At 54.1% G+C, this 19,253-nt stretch overlaps 1 protein-coding gene across 4 annotated transcripts; it reads left to right on the top strand.

The window, feature by feature from the left end:
• Positions 1-280: 280 nt before the first annotated feature.
• ZFYVE21 (zinc finger FYVE-type containing 21) lies at positions 281-19,248 on the top strand. Of its 4 annotated transcripts, none has more exons than XM_064293066.1 (8): positions 281-444; positions 13,910-13,960; positions 14,435-14,603; positions 15,456-15,531; positions 15,634-15,725; positions 16,251-16,304; positions 18,370-18,512; positions 18,615-19,248. In XM_064293066.1, the coding sequence occupies exons 1-8, from the start codon at positions 307-309 to the stop codon at positions 18,648-18,650; spliced, it is 759 nt and encodes a 252-aa protein (XP_064149136.1). In that variant the 5' UTR covers positions 281-306; the 3' UTR covers positions 18,651-19,248. The 4 variants fall into 4 exon arrangements, with proteins under 4 accessions (XP_064149136.1, XP_064149134.1, XP_064149135.1 ...); XM_064293065.1 differs by lacking the exons at positions 281-444; positions 16,251-16,304 and adding exons at positions 1,465-1,577; positions 2,695-2,784; XM_064293064.1 differs by lacking the exon at positions 16,251-16,304.
• The last annotated feature ends 5 nt before the right edge of the window (positions 19,249-19,253 follow it).

Here is a 19,253-nt window from a genome sequence, read left to right on the forward strand (position 1 = left end):
ATAAGAGACGAAGCATTTCATACGTCACTGGTGAGCTGACCAACCCGAAGTCCTAACCTCTCCGAGGGGGGGCGGAGCGTTCCCCGGCCGGCCCTCCCCGCCGATTGGTGGCTGTCCGCAGAGGTGGCTTCTCGCGGATTGGTCAGGGAGGTGGTGGGGCGGATCCCTGGCCCCGATTGGTGCACGCTCCGGGCTGCGCTCCGCGATTGGGCGTCGGCGCTGTCTGCGGGCGCGGGCGGGGCGCGGGCGGGGCGCGGGCGACCCTGGCGGGTGAGGGGCCAGAGCGGCCGAGCGGGTGGCGGCGTCATGTCCTCGGAGGTGGCCGCGCGCCGCGATGCCAAGAAGCTGGTGCGCTCCCCGAGCGGCCTGCGCATGGTGCCGGAACACCGCGCCTACGGCAGCCCCTTCGGCCTGGAGGAGCCGCAGTGGGTCCCGGACAAGGAGGTACGGCCGCGCCCCGACCCGCGCGCCCCTCGGGGTCCCCATGCGCCCCCCGTGCGCTCCCCGAAGCCACCCCTCGGTGTCCCTGTGCGCTCCGCGTACCCCCCCGGATCCACCCCTAGGGGCCCCATGCGCTCCCCGTGCGCCCCCGGACCCACCCCTAGGGGTCCCTGTGAGCCCCCCAGAACCGCCCTTCGGGGTCACCGTGCACCCTCCCGTGCGTCCCCCAGAACCGCCCCTCGGGGGCCCCATGCGCCTCCCGTGCACCCCCTGGACCCGCCTCTCGGCCTCGGGGTCTCCCTGCGCCCCCCTCGGGGCCCGCCGGGCGGCCTTCCACATTCGGGTGCGTTGGGGCGCCTGTGCGCCCCAGTGGGACCGCCTCGACCCCGCCAGCGCCCCTCGGGTCGCCTGTCTTGGAGAGGCCGCCTCATCCCGGTCCCACTCCCCGTGACTCCTCCCCCGTGGCCGGGCGCGCCCGCTCCCCCGGCCGCCCTCCTCCTTTGCTCCCCGAGCTCCCCCGACTCGCTCTGGCCGCCCCTGCCCCCGAGAGGCTCCGCCCGCGCTGCCCTGGCACCCTCACCCGCAGGTCCCCTCCTGTCCCGCGGTCCTCCGGAGGAGCCCTGGGAGTCTGCAGTGCCCCAGTTGTGCCCAACTTCCCCGAGCTTCCAGTCCCCCAAGTTTTCCCCCACAGACACCCCCACATTCTGTTTTGCCCCTCCCCCATGGGCTGCCCCCTCCCCTTCCTTCCCTGGCCCAGCCCGCCGGCTGCTGTGAGGTCGTGTGTGACTCTACAGTCTGGGCTGGGCCTCTGGAGCATGAGACACGGCCCCGGGCGGGTGGCGGGGTCAGGCCGGTTGGTGTGGGCTCCATTGCGCGTCCCCCGGGAGGGCGGAGCCTGAGGGTGTGAGCAGGAGTGTGCCCGCTGGACAGTGAGGGCACAGCGGCCCTAGGGTGGGGCTGCCCCACCAGGGCAGAGGCCTGAGGGGTCGGGGAGTGGTGGGGGCCCTGTGCTGTCACCCTTTGCAGGAGGGGGCGCGCCCTGGGAAGGCCCTTGAAGGGTAGAGGAGTCTGCATCCCACAAACGGTGCTTCTCCACGGAGAGCCCTGCCTCTTCCCGAGAAGACCGGCACCCCGTGGTATTCATCATTTTATTTCAGAGCTAATCAAATGTCACATCTAAAAAACATCACGCACAGGTGTGTTTGAAAAGGCTGTCAGTGACAGGCCTTCTCCCAGGTGCTTTCCTCTTCCAGGGAGAGCCCCTGGGCAGTGGAGGGAGAACTCAAACCATTGCTGGTCTTAGTGAGGAGACAGAGGCAGGGGAGGCCTGGACAGGGGCTTAAGCTGGGTGGGGTGTGAGCCGAGTAGGGCGGGTCCCCTGCAGCCCTGTGTTGGGACCACCCTCCATGAAGTGGGAAGAGCCTGAAGAGTGCTCCTGTGCCCTGAGGCACCAAGGCCACAGTGGAGTCTTGCTGGCATTTTTACTCTTGGTGCTGATTTTCATGCTGTCACAGAATGTACTCGTCTTTCACGGTGCCTCCTGGGTCAGTGCTGCTGGAAGATAATTTAAAATCCATACAGCATCATGACTGCTGTACACATACAAAACGAGCAAGTGGTGGAAGAGGTTTCATTTAGTCAGTCAGCCAGGGAACCAGGCAGCTGTTGCAGCCAGTTCACAGAAGTCAGGAAAGCACACATTTGTCCTGAGCATGTTGAAGTGAAAGTGCAAACGGAGGCTGGCTGATTTCCTCCACCTTGGCAGTGGAAGAAAGTTTATGTCCTCCACGCGGACCACGGTCTGCTTGTCTGCAGAGAAGTGAGGCACAAAACCCGCGTTTCCCTATTACCTCCGGAGGAGCCTTTTTTAGGCATTTTTTTCTAATCGTTACCTCACGATATTTGAATACCACCGATGCACTCATTACCGGGCTATGTGCCGTGCGCGTGTCCTTGAGAATCCATGGATTGACAGTTTTCCTCCGCAGCACCACTAACCCTACACTTCACGGCCTCTTGGTGGTTCTAACTCGGTTCTTAGTTCAGCCTGTTTCTTCTTTTTTGTAAGATCTCACTCAGGTGAGATTTGGAGTCCTGGTGGCACAATGGTTAAGAGCTCTGCTGCTAACCAGAAGGTCGGCAGTTTGAATCCACCAGCCACTCCTTGGAAACCTTGTGGGGCAGTTCTACTCTGTCCTGTAGGGTCACTATACGACGGCAATGGGCTTGATTTGGTTTGTTTTTTTTTTCCAGATGGGATTAGGGCCCACCCTGCTCCAGTGTGACCTCATGTTAACTGATAACATCTGCAAAGACCCTGTTTCCGAACAAAGTCACACAGGGGTGAGGACTTCAGCATACCTTTGATTGGGCACGGTGTAATCCATAACTGCTCTGTGCTTATTTGGTGTTAAGGAAGGTAACTGGGGGTGGAGAAGTGAATCAAGCTTGGAGAGATGTGTTTATTTTTGGTAGTTTGGAATGGGCAGAGGAGAGCTTGGGTAGAACATGGCAGCTGGACACCTTCCCTCAGCCTTCTCTGTCGTCCCCCCACCCACGGTGCACGTGGATTACATTATGGCCTTGTCTGGCACCAGGCTCCTCCGTGTCTCGCTCTGGTGGTGTTTTCAGCAGAGTCAGAGGTCCAGTCCATTCATCACTTGCTGAGTACTCAGCTTGGCCCACAGAGGACAACCCTTACAGTGTCGAACATTTTGGGGGTGTGCATGCAGGGTGCACACAGGCGCACCTCTGGGGGGCTCATCCATAGCACTCAGCTCCTCAAAGGCATTCAAGCACAAGGATAACTGGGAATCACTCTCTCAAGAGGCCCTGCCTCTCTGGGACTGTGCCATTGGGCACGTGTGAGACCTGCTCACGGGTATGAACACAGGTGCTTGGGGCGTGCACGGGCTGCTGCGTGTGGTCTCACGAATGTGAACACGGGTGCTTGGGGCGTGCATGGGCTGCTGCGTGTGGTCTTACGAGTATGAACACGGGTGCTTGGGGTGTGCACTAGCTGCTGCGTGTGATCTCACGAGTGTGAACATGGGTGCTTGGGGCGTGCATGGGCTGCTGCGTGTGGCCTTACGAGTGTGAGGACAGGTGCTGGGGGTGTGCACGGGCTGCCGCGTGTGGTCTCAGGCTTCTCCAGCTCTGTGACCAGACCACCTGGTTGCCAGCAGTGGGTGTGGGCCACCTGGGCCTGAAGCCAAATCTTGGGTTTTGTCCTAAAACCCAGGCAGCTTTGGCATTTTTCTTCCCACCCACCCATGGCACGAAGTGTAACCGGTGACTATGGCAGTTCTTGCTGTCTCTGGACGCTTGAACGCTCTGTAGAGTTCCACAGATCCAGACAGGTGAGGAGATATTTTATTGAAAAGGATTCTTGTGGGGCGGGGGGGGCGGGGGAGGCGGGGAGGGGACAGTGGCTGCTGTGCAGTAAGTAGACACTCTAAGCCCTGGTGGCATAGTGGTAAAAAACTCGGCTGGTAGCCAAAAGGTTGGCAGTTGGAATCAACCAGTGGCTCCTTGGAAACCCTATGGGGCAGTTCTACTCTGACTTACAGGGTTGCTGAGTCGGAATTGACTCAACAGCAACAGGTTTGTTTTTTTTGGTTTGCTAAGCACGAGCCCTGGTGGCGCAGTGGTTAAGAGCTCGCCTGCTAACCAAAAGGTGGGCGGTTTGAATCTACCAGCCACTCCTTGGAAACCCTGTGGGGCTTCTACTCTGTCCTGTAGGGTCTCTGGTTCAAGGGTGAGATCTGCCAGTGCCTCAGGGTCAGGCAGAAAAGGGAGAGTGAGCAAGCGTAGGAGAGAAACAGGATGAAAAGGTGGAGGGACTTGTTCAGACACGTCTTACCCTGGGGGTGGCTCGGAGTTCAGGGGCCTGAGGGAAGGACAGAAGCTGAGCTGAAGTTTGACCAAGCCAGGTTAGCGGGTATTTTGTCCCTGTGGATCGGTGGGGCTGAGACTGGGCGTTTCTCAGTGGCCTTGTCACAGGTAAACCACAGACGTCCATGCGTCTTGTCTAAGCCCTAGGAAGGGGCTTCTGTGCCATCAGCCGGTTCCTAGGACATGTGGTGGGGGCAGGGGAAGGGAATTGCTGACCTTCGCCTTTTCCAAGAAGGATCACAGGGCGCAGGGCAAGGGGTGAAGTCCAACATCATGAGGGCACAGAGCTGGCAGCACCCACGGGCGCTGGAGGTGCCAGCACGTCTTTACCTGGACACTGCCCATCCCAGGGAGTTTTTCCAGAATTTCTTTGGCTGTATGAGTTTGTTTTCTGATGTCAAGAAAATTTGTGGAAAACTTTGAAATGGCAAAAAAGAAAAAGAAAAGGAAAGAAAAAAAAAAAGGATTAGTGAGTATCCTGTAAGGAACCATGGTGGGTCAGTGGTTAAGTGCTCGGCTACTAACTGAAAGCTTAGCAGTTGGAACCCACGAGCCGCTCCATGGGAGAAAGATGTGGCAGTTGGCTCCCTTAGAGATTACAGCCTTGGGCATCCTGTGGGGCAGTTCTCCTGTGTCATACAGGGTCGCTGTGAGTCAGGATCGACTTGACAGCATGGCTTGGTGTCCTGCGGAATAAGGCATTCTCGCAGGCCCTTCCCTGTTATCTGATCACCTGTAGTGGTCGGCAGGGTTCACATCTGTGAGCCACTTCCCAGCCCTGAAGGTGGTGACAACTGTCAGGGAAGCAGGTGACTCTAGCCCAGAGAGGTGCCGATGAGTTTCGTCTCCTGGAGGTGCTCACACGCAGCAGTCCTGTGAAAGGAGCCAGCTTGACATCCGCTAACCAGTCGGACACGCCAGTCACACCTCACGGCCTGTGTGTCTGCTCTCTGGATTCTCCTCAAACTGGGTTTTTTAACATCCCATTGGTTCCCTCATTCATTAATGAGTTCAGGAAAAATTTTCACACATGTTCATATCATATTTGTAGGACTTACGGTTTTACTCATTTTAAATAATCATGTTTTAATAAAGGCGCATTAATACATGCATTTTGTTTTTGTTCATGATTTATTTGTAAGGAGTCTAAGGAGATTCCCATCAGGGGCTGTTGCTTCTCCAGTAGGGCCGAGAGGGTGGTGTGGGAAGGTCTGATCGCCCATCACTGCAGCTGATAAAGGGAGGGCTAGGCATGTGTCTAGAGCTTTCTTTTTAGAGGAACTCATCTTTTAAGAAAAAGTCCATCTAAACTCTCTTAGCTCAATTTACATTTTCAGATGATGCTAACTTTGAGGAGTTGCAGGCCCTCTGGGTTTCCTGGGGGGCTGTCAGATCCCCATGGGGTACAGGGGCAGGTACTTCTTTGGCGTTGCCAGATTGGCCTGGTCACGATAGATTGAGGCGCTGAGGTGCTGGGCCCTATCCTTAGCCTTGGACGAGGGTGGATCTGGGACCTGACGAGACCTTCTTGCCGGTGCCCCTTTCTGCTGTCCTTATCCAGGAAGCTTGCTTAGCTGAACTAGAGCCCACGCCCCTGGGTGGACCAGCCACACGGGCCAGCACGGGCCCTGATCTTGCTACTGGCCGCCAGGGAAAGTGGGGCCAGAGCAGCCATCTGACTTGGCACCGGTAGATGCCTCCCCTCCCCAGATACCCTGGCCACAGCCCCTTAGCTCCTTACCTGCTGTGTTGCCAGGCCTGGATGGTGATGGGGGAGGAACCCCAGGGTGGGAGAACTCTGTGGTGGGCAGTGTGGGGGTCCTGCGGTTGTCCTGGCAAGAAAAGTGGCAGCAGGTGGGCTGCCGCCGAATGGCCTGACTCCCTTGCAGTCCGTCTCTCCCTCTGCCTCTTTCTTCTCCCTCTGAGTTTCTGTCCCCCCTCTCTCTCTGTGTCTCTCTCTGTCTGTCACCCCCCTGGGCCTCACCCCAGTTGCCCTCACATGGCTGTCTCAGCTCTATCTTGCCAGGGCGGCCCTCCTGGGGTGACCGCGTAGCCCTGATGGGCAGCACAGCTTGCCCTCTGCTCCATATGGAAGAAGTACATGACTCACACTTGGTGTTTTCTGTTCACCGCCCAAAATAGCCATTTCACAAACAGCAGAGAGCGGCCGAATCCAGTGAAAATCTGGCGGGAGTCCAGCCCCGGCACCTCCTGCTTGTTCCTCTGTTCACTCGGCGGGGCCTGTTTTTTAGTTATTTGGCCTTATTTTACTCTCATATCTTTACCCATTGTTTTATTTCCTGATCTCTTTTCATATTAAATTGCTCTGTTGATAACTAAAAGTTTAATTTTCTCTAATATAACCGATAGGAAATTACCTTGTTTAAAAATCAATTTTCTAAATAACCTCATTGGTTTTTAGAGTAATTTTTATTGTGCTTTAAGTTAAAGTTTACAAATCAAGTCAGTCTCTCATACAAAAATTTATATATACTTTGCTGTATATACTCCTAGTTGCTCTCCCCCTAAGGAGACAGCACACTCCTCCCTACCCTCTATTTCTGTGTCCATTCAGCCAGCTTCTGACCCCCTCTACCTTCTTATCTCCCCTCCAGACAGGAGCTGCCCACATAGTCTCATGTGTCTACTTGATCCAAGAAGCTCACTCTTTACCAGTATCATTTCCTATCCCATTGTCCAGTCCAATCCCTGTCTGAAGAGTTGGCTTTGGGAATGGTTCCTGTCCTGGGCCAACAGAAGGTTTGGGGACCCTGACCGCCGGGATTCTTCTAGTCTCAGTCAGATCATTAAGTCCGGTCTTTTTATGAGAATTTGGGGTCTGCATCCCACTGCTCTCCTGCTCCCTCAGGGGTTCTCTGTTATGTTCCCTGTCAGGGCAGCCATCACTTATAGCCGGGTACCATCTAGTTCTTCTGGTTTCAGGCTAATGTAGTCTCTGGTTTATGTGGCCCCAGATCACCTATATTTTTAAGGACCAGATTTTAAATTCTAGAGGTGGACTTGGAAACCCTGGTGGTGTAGTGGTTAAGTTGCTAACCAAAGGGTCAGCAGTTCGAATCCTCCAGGCGCTCCTTGGAAACTCTATGGGGCAGTTCTACTCTGACCTATAAGGTTGCTATGAGTCGGAATCGACTCGAGGGCACTGGGTTTGGTTTGGTTTGGTTTTAGAGGTGGACTTATGTTCAGAAATTGGTCTTTCAACTCTCCTACATACACACCCTTTATGATGGTTAAGGTTGTGTGTTAACTTGACTGGGATGTGCTTCTCTGTGGTTTGGCAGTTATGATGTATTTTCGCAGTTATGCAGTGTGATCGACTCCATTATAACATCTGCTGTGAACAGCCAATCAGGTGAAGGGGAGTTTCCTTGGGGGGTGTGGCCTGCTTCCAGTGTATAAATGAATGTCCCAGCAAGGCTCTCACTCTGGATCCTGCATCTAGCTCCTCATCATCTGACCTCTGGTTCTTGGGACTTGAACTAGCAGCTTACCTGCCAATCTTGGATTTGTCAGCCCTTGCAGCTGAGTCAGGAGAAGCCTCAAGCCTGACCCCTGACCCACAGACTTGGGACTTGCAGCCTGTATAACTGCATGAGCCATTTCCTTGAGATAAATCTCTTTCTCTCTCACTGTCTCTGTGTCTGTCTGCGTGTGTATACATAGATATATCCCCCCACCCCCCAACTGGTTTTGCTTCTCTAGAGAACCCAGCAGAAGACATTTGGTAACACGACTGGTTCTAGAGAATCAAAATTGTGAGGATGAGTTTTCTAAATTGGTTCTCAGGTTTGGTTAGTCTTAAAGATGTTGATGACTCTGCTTCCAGTAGTAAAGAGGGCACTGCTAATCCATGGTGTGAGGTAGCAATACAAATACGCAAAATATCACCACCAATAGATCATTGGTGAAAGACGAGGCTCTCGGTGATTGCATGGATGAACCCTTTCTACAGTTTTGTCAGGAGAAGTATAAGGAAGCCGGTTGGTCCTACTGTCATTAGACAAAGTGATAAAAGAAAGAGATGAGCTCAGGGCTCCAGTCACAGCTCAAGCACTGCATAATGACCTCAAATTGCCACTTGTACCCTGAAAGAAAGCAATATTTCTTGTAGTAACAGAGCAGATATTGCTGAAAGGCAAATCGAGAGTCTTACCATAAGAGTGGCTGAATTACAATGCCATTTGAATTCCCAACCTCAAATGGTGTCTGAAGTTAAAGTGAGGGCATTGATTGGGAAGAAATAGGACCCTGAAACTTAGGATGGGAACATACGGGCAGATAATCAGGCTGCTGAGCCCCCTAAATTCTGCTGAATCACTCCTGCCAACAGAACCGGCCCTCTCAGTCCCATCTGAAGAGATGACTCCATTTTTGTCTGCTCAGCCACCCTCCCCAGTAAAACCGTTAGCCCCTCCACCCCCGTCTGGTGAGATTAACTCAGCTGTGTCTGAAGAGCCTTTGAGAGATCACCTGAGGCTGCATCTGAGTCATTGCCTGAGGCCGGTGCCTTCCAAGACATTGCTGAATGTTCTCAGAACACATCCTCACCACCCATTTTTGCTTCTAGACCTATCATTAGACGTAAGTTCCCGTGAGCCCCAAAAGGTGAAGTACAAAGTGTGACCCAGGAGTAGGTACGCTATGCTCCAAAATAGCTGCTTGACTTTTCTAACATGTACAAACAGAAACCTGGGGAATATGTGTGGAGTGGCTATTATGGGTGTGGGATAAGGATGCAAGGAACATAAAGTTAGATCCATCCGAGTTTACTGATATGGGCCCACTTAGCACAGATTCTTCATTCCGTGTTTCAGCTTGAGAGTATGTCTAGAATGCAGGAGATCCATTAGGGTATCTCTTAGTACTTACCAAGCCCTGTGATTAAAGTCAATGGAAAAGTACAGCAGCCCAGTTCCAATATGACTACTAATGGCCCAGACCCTTCAGGGATGAAGGTTTGGGTCACCCCACCGGGCAAAGAGCTACAACCAGCTGAGGTACTTGCTGAGGGTAATGGGAATATGGAATGGGTGGTGCAAGAAAGTAGTTCTAAATACCAGCTACGACCACATGACCAGTTGCAGAAACGAGTATTGTTATGAGTATTGTGTCCTTATATGTGCGCATCAAATATTTTTGTTTTCACTTACAAAATATGTTAATGGGGCTAGTGCATTTTCCGTTGTACATGTATTATTTGTATCATATTAGGCTCCAATATGACCTTGCAATGGTCTTTATTTAGAGATTGTGTATGGTTTTAAAGAGATGTGTACCGGTGCCAAGTTGACAAAGGGTGGACTGTGATCATTAAGGTTGTGTGTCAGCTTGGCTGGGCCATGATTCTTAGTGGTTTGGCCGTTATGATGTAGTTTGGCAATTATGTAATGATGTAATTTGGCAGTTACAAAATGATGTCATCAACTCCATGATAAGGTCTGGTGTGAGCAGCCAATCAGTTGAAGGGGAGTTTCCCTGGGGGGTGTGGCCTGCTTCCAGTGTATAAATGGGTGTTCCAGCAAGGCTGTCACTCTGGATCCTGCATCCAGCTCCTTATCATCTGGCCTCTGGTTCTTGGGACTTGAGCTAGCAGCTTACCTGCTGACCTTGGATTTGTCAGCCTCTGCAGCCTGTGGGCCAACAACCTGCCACCTGACATGTCTATCTCAGGTTCCTCAGCCCCTGCAGCTATATGAGTCAGGAAGAGCCTCCAGCCTGACACCTGGCCCATGGACATGGGACTTGTAGCCTCTACAACCGTGCGAGCCATTTCCTTAAGATTAACCTCTCTCTCTCTGTACGTACGTATGTATGTGTGTGGGTGTGTGAATGTATATACACATATGTGCCGCAATGGTTTTGCTTCTCTAGAGAACCCAGCCTAAGACGCCCTTACAGTAAACGTGGAAGTTCTGTCTGCTCTGTCCAGGACGCTGTGTGCACCGTCTCTGCCTGTCACATCATGTGACTCTGGGCAGGACGGCCACAGAGGATGCTTAGAGTGCCGTGTTCCTGGAGGGTCTGGTGGTGTGGCCTGTCCAGTCTCGCCACCAAGGTGGCTCTCGGGGGTTCTGTGGTCACACAGTCTAGAGGCTAAGTGGGAGCACCACACAGAGAAAGGACTTGGGGCACTGGGCAAAGGCCCCGAGTCAGTAACACACAGAATGTTCCATAACTGAGAGCAGTGCCTGAGGGCAGTGCTGGGGCTGGGAGGAGCACACACAGTGCAGTAAACACCATCCCAGACCGGAGCCCGGCAGAGTGCAGAGCCTGCAGATGGTTCCAGAAGACTGGATGGGCGGGGCCCAGTCTCCAAGCCCAGAAAGCAGCTTGAGAGCAAAAAGGAAGCCAGATGATGTCAGTCTTGGGACCTCAAAAGCATACGCCCACCAGCTCAGTGCAGGCAGTGGCCCCACTCAGGGCATTCATGCTGATACACCCTTCAGCCCAGGGGTCCCAGGCTTCTAGGGCATCTGTGGGGCCTGGAACTTCTGGACTCCATTTCATGCCAGCTGGGAACCAGGCATTTGGTACCACCTGTGTGTTTCCTCAAAGCTGCCTGTGTGCTGGCAGGACTCCCGCTGGGCCCTGGTGCTGGGGCGGGCACAGGCTGGTCGGGGCAGGATGTGGCAGTGGGCCACATGGGGAGAGTCCTCCCCCGTCCACACTGTCCCCCAGGGATCTGCCCTCGGGTGCTGGGGGGCATCCCAGTGGAGGGCAAAGCAGGGACAGCTGGTGTGCTGAGAAGATAGTAAGCTGAGCCACCTGGGGCCCTGTGGGCTGTGAGGGCGCCTGCTGGTAGCCTGTGGTCAGTGTGAAATGGTCAGTATGGTGACAGGAGGACCTTGACGGTGAGGCTCTGCTGTGTGCATCCTCGCCCCCTCAAACCCATTAGCCTGTTTTCCAGAAGGTTCTGATGGTGATTCTGTATCCTTTACTGGGTCTTGCTGCCCAGGACTGACTGACGGACCGGCAGTGTTCATGGTCCAGTGACTGTACTTTCATCTCCTGAGTCAGGCCCCTCCCTGCCCACCTATCTTAGTCATCCAGTGCTGATATAACAGAAATACCACAAGTGGGTGGCTTTAACAAATACAAATTTATTTTTTCGCAGTTAGGAGACTAGAAGTCTGACTTCAGGGTGCCAGCTCTGTTGCTGTTAGGTGCCGTCGAGTCAGTTCCAACTCATAGCGATCTTATGTACCCCAGAACAAAACGCTCCCCGGTCCTGCGCCATCCTCACAATCGTTGTTATGCTTAAGCCCACTGTTGCAGCCACTGTGTCAGTCTATCTCATTGAGGGTCTTCCTCTTTTTCACTGACCCTCCACTTTACCAAGGATGATGTCCTTCTCCAGGGACTGATCCCTCCTGATAACATGTCCAAAATACACGAGACATAATCTCGCCATCCTTGCTTCTAAGGACCATTGTGGCTGTACTTCTTCCAAGACAGATTTGTTCGTTCTTTTGGCAGTCCACGGTATATTCAATATTCTCCTCCAACACCACAATTCAAAGGCGTCAACTCTTCTTTGGTCTTCCTTATTCATCATCCAACTTTTACATGCACATGAGATGACCGAAAACACTATGGCTTGGGTCAGGCGCACCTTAGTCGTCAAGGTGGCATCTTTGCTCTTCAACACTTTAAAGAGGTCTTTTGCAGCCGATTTGCCCAATGCAACGCGTCTTTTGATTTCTTGATTGCTGCTTCCATGGGTGTTGATTGTGGATCCAAGGAAAATGAAATCCTTGACAACTTCAGTCTTTTCTGTTTATCATGATGTTGCTCATTGGTCCAATTGTGAGGATTTTTGTTTTCATATTTATGTTGAGGTGTAATCCATACTGAAGGCTGTAGTCTTTGATCTTCATTAGTAAGTGCTTCAAGTCCTCTCCACTTTCAGCAAGCAAGGTTGTGTCGTCTGCATAACGCAGGTTGTTAATGAGTCTTCCTCCAATCCTGATGCCCCGTTTTTCTTCATATAGTCCAGCTTCTCAGATTATTTGCTCAGCATACAGATTGACTAGGTATGGTGAAAGGATACAACCGTGCCACACACCTTTCCTGACTTTAAACCACGCAGTATCCCCTTGTTCTGTCTGAACAACTCTCTCTTGATTCTATATAAGGGCTCCTCATGAGCACAATTAAGTGTTCTGGAATTCCCATTCTTTGCAATGTTATCCATAGTTTGTTATGATCCACACAGCCCAATGCCTTTGCATAGTCACTAAAACCCAGGTAAACACCGTTCAGGTATTCTCTGCTTTGAGCCAGGATCCACCTGACATCAGCAATGATATCCCTGGTTCCGCATATTTTTCTGAATCCGGCCTGAATTCCTGGCAGTTCCCTGTCGATACACTGCTGCAGCTGCTTTTGAATGATCTTCAGCAGAATTTTACTTGCGTGTGATATTAATGATACTGTTGTATAATTTCCGCTTTCAGTGGGATCACCTTTCTTGGGAATAGGCATGAATATAGATCTCCTCCAGTCGGCTGGCCAGGTAGCTGTCGGCCATATTTTTTGACATAGATGAGCACTTCCAGCGCTGCATCTAGGGGAAGCTTTTTCTCTCTGTCGGCTCTGGAGGAAGGTCCTTGTCTCTTTGAGCTTCTGCTCCTGGGCAGTCTTCATGTGGCTCGGCATCTCTCTTCCTCCATCGTTTCTCAGCTAGCCTGTTTAATCTCATATCTCAAAAGAGATTAACTCAAAACAAACCCTACACTAATCCTGCCTCATTTACATAACAAATGAGATTATAAGCACAGCATGGAGGTTAGAATTTACAACACGTATTTTTGAGGGGACATGATTCAACCCCTACCACCACCACCTGTCATCGTATCGGGGGTGAAGAGTTCACTTGTGCTCAGGAGCAGCTCTCCCTCTGCAGGGCACCACTGACAGCCTGTCCTTGTTGATTAGAGTAGTAACGTGGCCACTTCAACTCCCGTTTCTTGTGCTGAAATCATTGCTGATCTTGTTCCCTCTTCCTCTCAGTGGGTCTGGAAGACGAGCTCCGTTAGGGAACATTCTGGTTTTTATCTCCTTTGCGGATTGCTATGCTTGGACCTGGCTGGGACTGATCCCCAGGTCGTCACCAAAAGCAAAAGAAAGCAGACAGTCACCTTTTCCCCAGAGCCGCTTTTCAATCACACCAGTCACTTGCTTGTTCTATCCTCTCCTGCTGATGGTGGGCCCCGAGGTCAGAAAGGGCCGAGGAGGCGAGGTGCGGCCCCGCTGCAGGGGTCAGGCCCTGGGCCTCGGCCACTCATGGACAACTTGGGGTGCCTGCTGTGCTCGTTCACCCAGCCCTGCAAGAACCCGTGACCCTGAGCCAGCCTCGGAGCAGGGGCTGCAAGGGCCAGTGAGTCCCCCATGGGTGGGGCCAGGCCCCATCTGTCAGGCACTGAGCCTGCCCTGTGTCCACGCTAGAAGTACCCACGTTCTGGAGGGGAGGCTGCCCTCTCTGCCTTCCCACCGCCTCAACTTTTGAACCAAGTGACCCTTGACGTTAATACTCTGCCATTCTGTCTCCTAGTGTCCAAGATGCATGCAGTGTGACACCAAGTTTGACTTCATCACCAGAAAGGTAAGACGAGGCCACAAAACGGAAGGGTGGGTGGGGGTGCAAGGGGCCTCAGCGTGACGTCCTTCCTTTGGGGGGTGTGGGTGTTGTATGACTGGTTTTACATTTTAAGCAGTACCCTGGGTGGGGTGTGCGGGCTTGTCCATGTGTGACCAGCTGGGCAGGTGGGGTGTGCAGGTGTGTTGTGTGTGTGATGGGGGGATGGGTGTGTGGGTGTGTCTGAAGGGCAGGCGTGTGTCCGTGTGTGACTGACCAGGCAGGGCGTGTGGGCGCGTGTCCACGTCTGACCGTGGGGACACCTGCTCACACCCCGTCTGCCCACGTGTGTCCACGTCTGACCGTGGCGACACGTGCTCACACCCTGCCTGCCCACGCATGTCCACGTCTGACCGTGGGGACGCCTGCTCACGCCCCGCCTGCCCACGCGTGTCCATGTCTGACCGTGGGGACGCCCGCTCTCACGCCCCCTGCCCACAGCACCACTGTCGCCGCTGCGGGAAGTGCTTCTGCGACAGGTGCTGCAGCCAGAAGGTGCCGCTGCCGCGCATGTGCTTTGTGGACCCCGTGCGGCAATGTGCCGAGTGCGCCCTGGTGTCGCAGAGGGAGGCTGAGTTTTACGACAAGCAGCTCAAAGTGCTGGTGAGCGGTAAGGTGGCTGGGCCCGTGTACTGCAGGTGCTGCATGTGTGATGACCGCCCTCGGACTTTCTCCCCTCTGCCTCCACTCCTGACCCACTGACAAGGTGCTCCAGAGCTGCCTCCTCCTGGATGATGGCGCGGGCCCTGCACGTTCCTCCCCACGAGGGCGACTCTGCTGGCCCCATTTGAGCCCTTTGGGTTTGTATGGGGCCGTGTGGTTTCAGAGACCACTGACCAAGTGGAACAACAAGCCACCTTCTGGAACAGAGGTTCTGGAGGGTGACTCGTCCTGAGGGATTCTGAGGGATTCCTGGGAGATCCTGAGGAGGACGAGCCCCATCTCAGATGCTGGCTTTCCATGGCGGCGCTGTCCTCCAGCTCGTCTGCCCTCCTGCCCTGGTCCTCCCTTACACAGGGCCCTGGTAGGGCCCGGCCTGGCGCTCTGGCAGCGTGCAGGTTCTGTGGAGCTTCTTCCTACTCCTGTCACCCAGTCAGGGGGGTCATATGCCCATCTCAGCAGCTGTGGGTGGGAGGAGGGGCTCCTGCTGGGATCTGCACCTTTCTCTGATGAGCCCCCTGCCCCCCACCTCCGAAGAAAGCAGTGCGCCCTGGGGAGCAAGGCCTCTTATTCTCATCTGAACCCCTTAAGCCATTGCTGCCTTTGCTTCAGTGGAAGTGGTCCTTGGACAGACACCAGCGCTGTTCCTCTAGGTGCTGGTTTTACCCTTTGTAGGTGTCACACCACTGGGAGCTCTAGCCGCAGGGAGCTTTCCTTGCTTGGCCCGGGAGAGCTCTGACAGCTGGGGGGAGGTCTCAAAGGGGCAAAGGTGAATTTCTCACATCGGCTTTTGTGTCCCAAGGCGCTACTTTCCTTGTGACTTTCGGCAAGTCAGAGACACCCGAAACGATGGTTTGCCGTCTTTCCAACAATCAGAGGTAAGAGCTGGGGTCCTCTCTGACACCTGATGCTTCGTTACAAGTGGTAGGGCCCAGTGGTCCAGAGTAACATGATCTGAAAGTTCATTTTGTTTCTCGTAGGTTCTTGGTTCTGGATGGAGATGGCCATTACGAAATTGAAATCACACGTATCTCCACCATGCGAATCCTGACGGAAGGACTCCCTCCTGGAGGTAGTGTGTCGCCGGGTGTGAGGAGCCTGTGCTCTGCAGAGGTGGTCTGTCACTCACACTGGTGTTTGGCAATCAGCTTTAGGAACCCACCTGGTCCATGTGGGTTCAAGATGTAAATACTGAAGAACAATTTGCCCACGTCTGACAGCCTTCCCTTTGTAAATGCTCTCGTGATGATGTTTGTTCACTGTTGGGTTTAACCAAGGTAAAGCTCCAAATATGGATGGCATGACCCAGATTCCCAAAAAGGTTAGCCGTGATTGCTGATCAGGGACCAGCATTTCCTGCAGTCTCTCCCCTCCTGCGAGCGCACCTGTGCGAACTGCACTCCTTTTCACATCTCCTTGGCGAGCTTCTGGCGCACTTCAGCCCGGCTGGGTCCCCGCAGCAGCCTCTCCCCCGCAGTGACTTGCTCTGTCCTGCAGTGCCTGAACAGATCCCGTGACACAGTCTGTCTTGCTTTCTGTTTACCAACGGACTCTTGATTGTTCCTTCTTTCTCTCCACTGCTGCCTTCTTGATGTAGAAAAAGACACGCACACTTACACCAGCCTCCTGGAGAGCCAGCCTGTCTCTGAAGGTCAGCGTCCTCCGTGGCTCTCCCAGCATGCTGCGGGCCCTCCTACATTTGGCTTCTGTCCCTGGGGCCATCTATGCAAAGGGTTTTGGTCAAACTCACGTTCATTTTGCCCAGTACATGGGTAGTGGTGGCAGCTGCCACAGAGTCAGCCCAACTCACACTGTCCCCACGCGCGGGAGGATGGATCTGTTGTGACTTAAAGTGTGAATGAAAATGTCCCGGCAGAAGAAAATGTACGTAATTGCTCAGTTCTGCAGTCCCAAGGGAAACACTGCCCAGTTATTGTAACTTGGTCGGCACCTGAGCCAGCTCTGTGCTGGGCTCTGGGGAAACAGAGGTGGGCAAAGACCAAGTCCAGGATGCACTGGGGTGCGGAGGAGCACAGTAGCAGCAGCCCACTGCCCAGAACCTTCCTTCCCCCCAGGGTGCTCTGGCACTTTGTCTCAGCTTCCTGGATGAGTTCTGAGAGGGCAAGGCCAGTGCGTTCACCTCCTCTGTCCCCAAGGGCCTGTCTCCTAGGCACAGGACTGTCACAGATGGGACCAGGCTGGTCACCTCTGGCAGGTTCAAGTTGAAGAGGCCTGGTGTGAGTTAGGCCAGAACTGCCCATGGAAAGGGCAGGACCTGGAGGACCTGGGGTCAGGAGAAGCTGGGGTCAGGGGTCAGCTCCGACGGGAGGGCAGGGAGGGCAGGGCCTGGAGGAGCTGGGGTTAGGGGTCAGCTCTGATGGGGGATGGCAGGCTGCCCCCCCCCATGCCCAAGTAGAAGGCCAGTGGGCTCCAGGCCCTCTGCAGATGCAGGCGCCGCCCTGGGGTGCAGTAAAGGCCTAGCTGGGACTTCTGGTACCAAGTGCTCCCTTGTGGCAGTGTTGGAATACAGCAAGCTCTGCCCTGCCACAGGGTTTTTAAACCCCAGCCCTGTCTTCCCCTGGTGGAGGATGATCCCAACTCGCCTGAGCTGAAGGCAGCAAGAGCAGCCTGCCCTTCGCCCCTGGACCCCTATGCCAGGGTCATCAGGGGCCAGAGAGTAAATCTATTTGGCTTTGTGGCCAGAATGTCTCTGTAAGTCAGTGTGAAAGCAGCCATAGACAGGAAACAAGTGGCTGTGGCTGTGTTCCAATAAAACTTTTATTTACAAACACAGTTGGTGTTTGTCAGCCCCTATTCTAAGTGTAGACGGGAAGTCCTGCCAGGAAGCCAGTAAGGGACAAATGGATTGGTGCTGGGCTTTTAAAGCCCGACTGGCCCATGGAAGTGTACTTCAGCAGCCTCCAGGGACCTGAGTTCCCTGCATGCATGTGACTGGCCTGTCCAGCCTTGGCTTTGATTCCAAGAGCCGTGTCTGACGGAGGAAATCTTCTGCGGGTTTTTTCTTGTACCAAAAGGCCTGGTGTTGCTCAGAGTGGAGTTCTCCTAACGTCCTGGCAGGGAGACGCAGGTGCAGATCAGTGGGAGGCCAGCACCTGCTGTCTCAGCCACACTGGGCATTGCTCCAAGTGTCTCGGCCCAGATGGTCTGTGATCCACAGGGTAGTTGCCCCGTGATGGGGTCTCTGGTGTCATGCCTCAGGGAACTGGGCCAGGTGGCATGTCAGCCCTGAGGTGGGTGAGGACAGCTGGTGTTTCTGGAACACGTGCCCTTGTTTGCATAGTCTCCTCAGCTTGGACGGCTAAGGGACCGACTTTGGGTGGCCTGTCACCTACCCTCGCTGGGTGTCCTGGGAGGCATCTACACTAGCTGAGCCCTGCAGCCTTCCGGTCAAGGTGCAGTTGCTCAGGTTGGTGGGAGGCCGAGGCCAGGGAGGGACCTTGAGCCTAGCTGTGGCTGCAGTGCCAGAAGGGCGGGTGGAATTGCTTACGTGTGGAAGGGTGATGTTTAGCAGTGATTTGGGGCTGGGCCAGATGCTGAGGGCATCAGGCTGGCAGGTGGTCCATCCCTATTGTCTGAACTTGTGTCTGCATGGGGGCCCAAGGGGCTCAGACCAGGGCACAGGCTGGCCGCCCCCTAGGGTGGGCGGGCAGGCGGGCCAACCTCTGGGTGCCTTCCTACCTGTGTGTCCTTCCCAGGCGGCAGCGCGCGGGCCTCGGGCATGCTCCTGCAGTATGGCGTTCCCGGGAGCGAGGGCGTGAGCCAGCTGACGCTGACGGCTGGGGAAGACGCCAATGCCAGCAAGAGACCTGCGGCAGCGTGGCTGGCGGCCATGCACAAGGTAGTGCGAGCCCAGGGGCAAGGGTCTGCCCACCTCCCCGAGGGAGAGGCCACTCCAGGCACCAGTCTGCTCCCCTCCTGTTTATATTTGGTTGCCCCACAGGCTGCCAAGCTCCTGTACGAATCACGGGACCAGTGACCCCTGCACGTGCCCAGTGACAGCAGACGTGGGACGGGGGCCCTGCTCCTGCGTGCGCAGCGCCCAAAGCCGGTCCTGCAGCGCTGGGGTGCACTCAAGTATTTGGGGAAGAAGTGTTCACTTACCTAGTGCAATATGTACACAGTTGATTAATGCCATCAAAGCTCACGTTTTAGGGTGTGTATTATCTTGCTGGTACTTAACTGGGGGTGGGAGACTGAGCTATAGCTATGCTACTGCTAAACTACTTTTAGCATACTCTGCACGGTGTTTCTTTGAGTTCCCAGATTTACTAGAAGGTTCTGCCCACAGCGTTAACTAACCTCCACAGAAACCATCTCGGTAGGGTAACTCAGGTGTCTATGTGGTACTGGAGTCTGTTCCGTCTTTAATATGCCAGTTCACAGAGTCTGCCTTAGCCTGTTTTCTAGACTGTCCCATCTCTTGTGTCACTGATTTTGGGCTGTGAGCAAACTTTTGATACTTCACTGAGGGAAAGGCGCCAGCTTCGTGTTTTGTACTTCCTACTCTGACTTTATTAAAATGACTGTACAGCAATTTGTACATAGAGCTTACAATTAAACCTATTTTGAAAATACTCGT

Source organism: Loxodonta africana, chromosome 10, assembly GCF_030014295.1.
Source record: "Loxodonta africana isolate mLoxAfr1 chromosome 10, mLoxAfr1.hap2, whole genome shotgun sequence".
NCBI classification, from domain to species: Eukaryota; Metazoa; Chordata; class Mammalia; order Proboscidea; family Elephantidae; genus Loxodonta; species Loxodonta africana.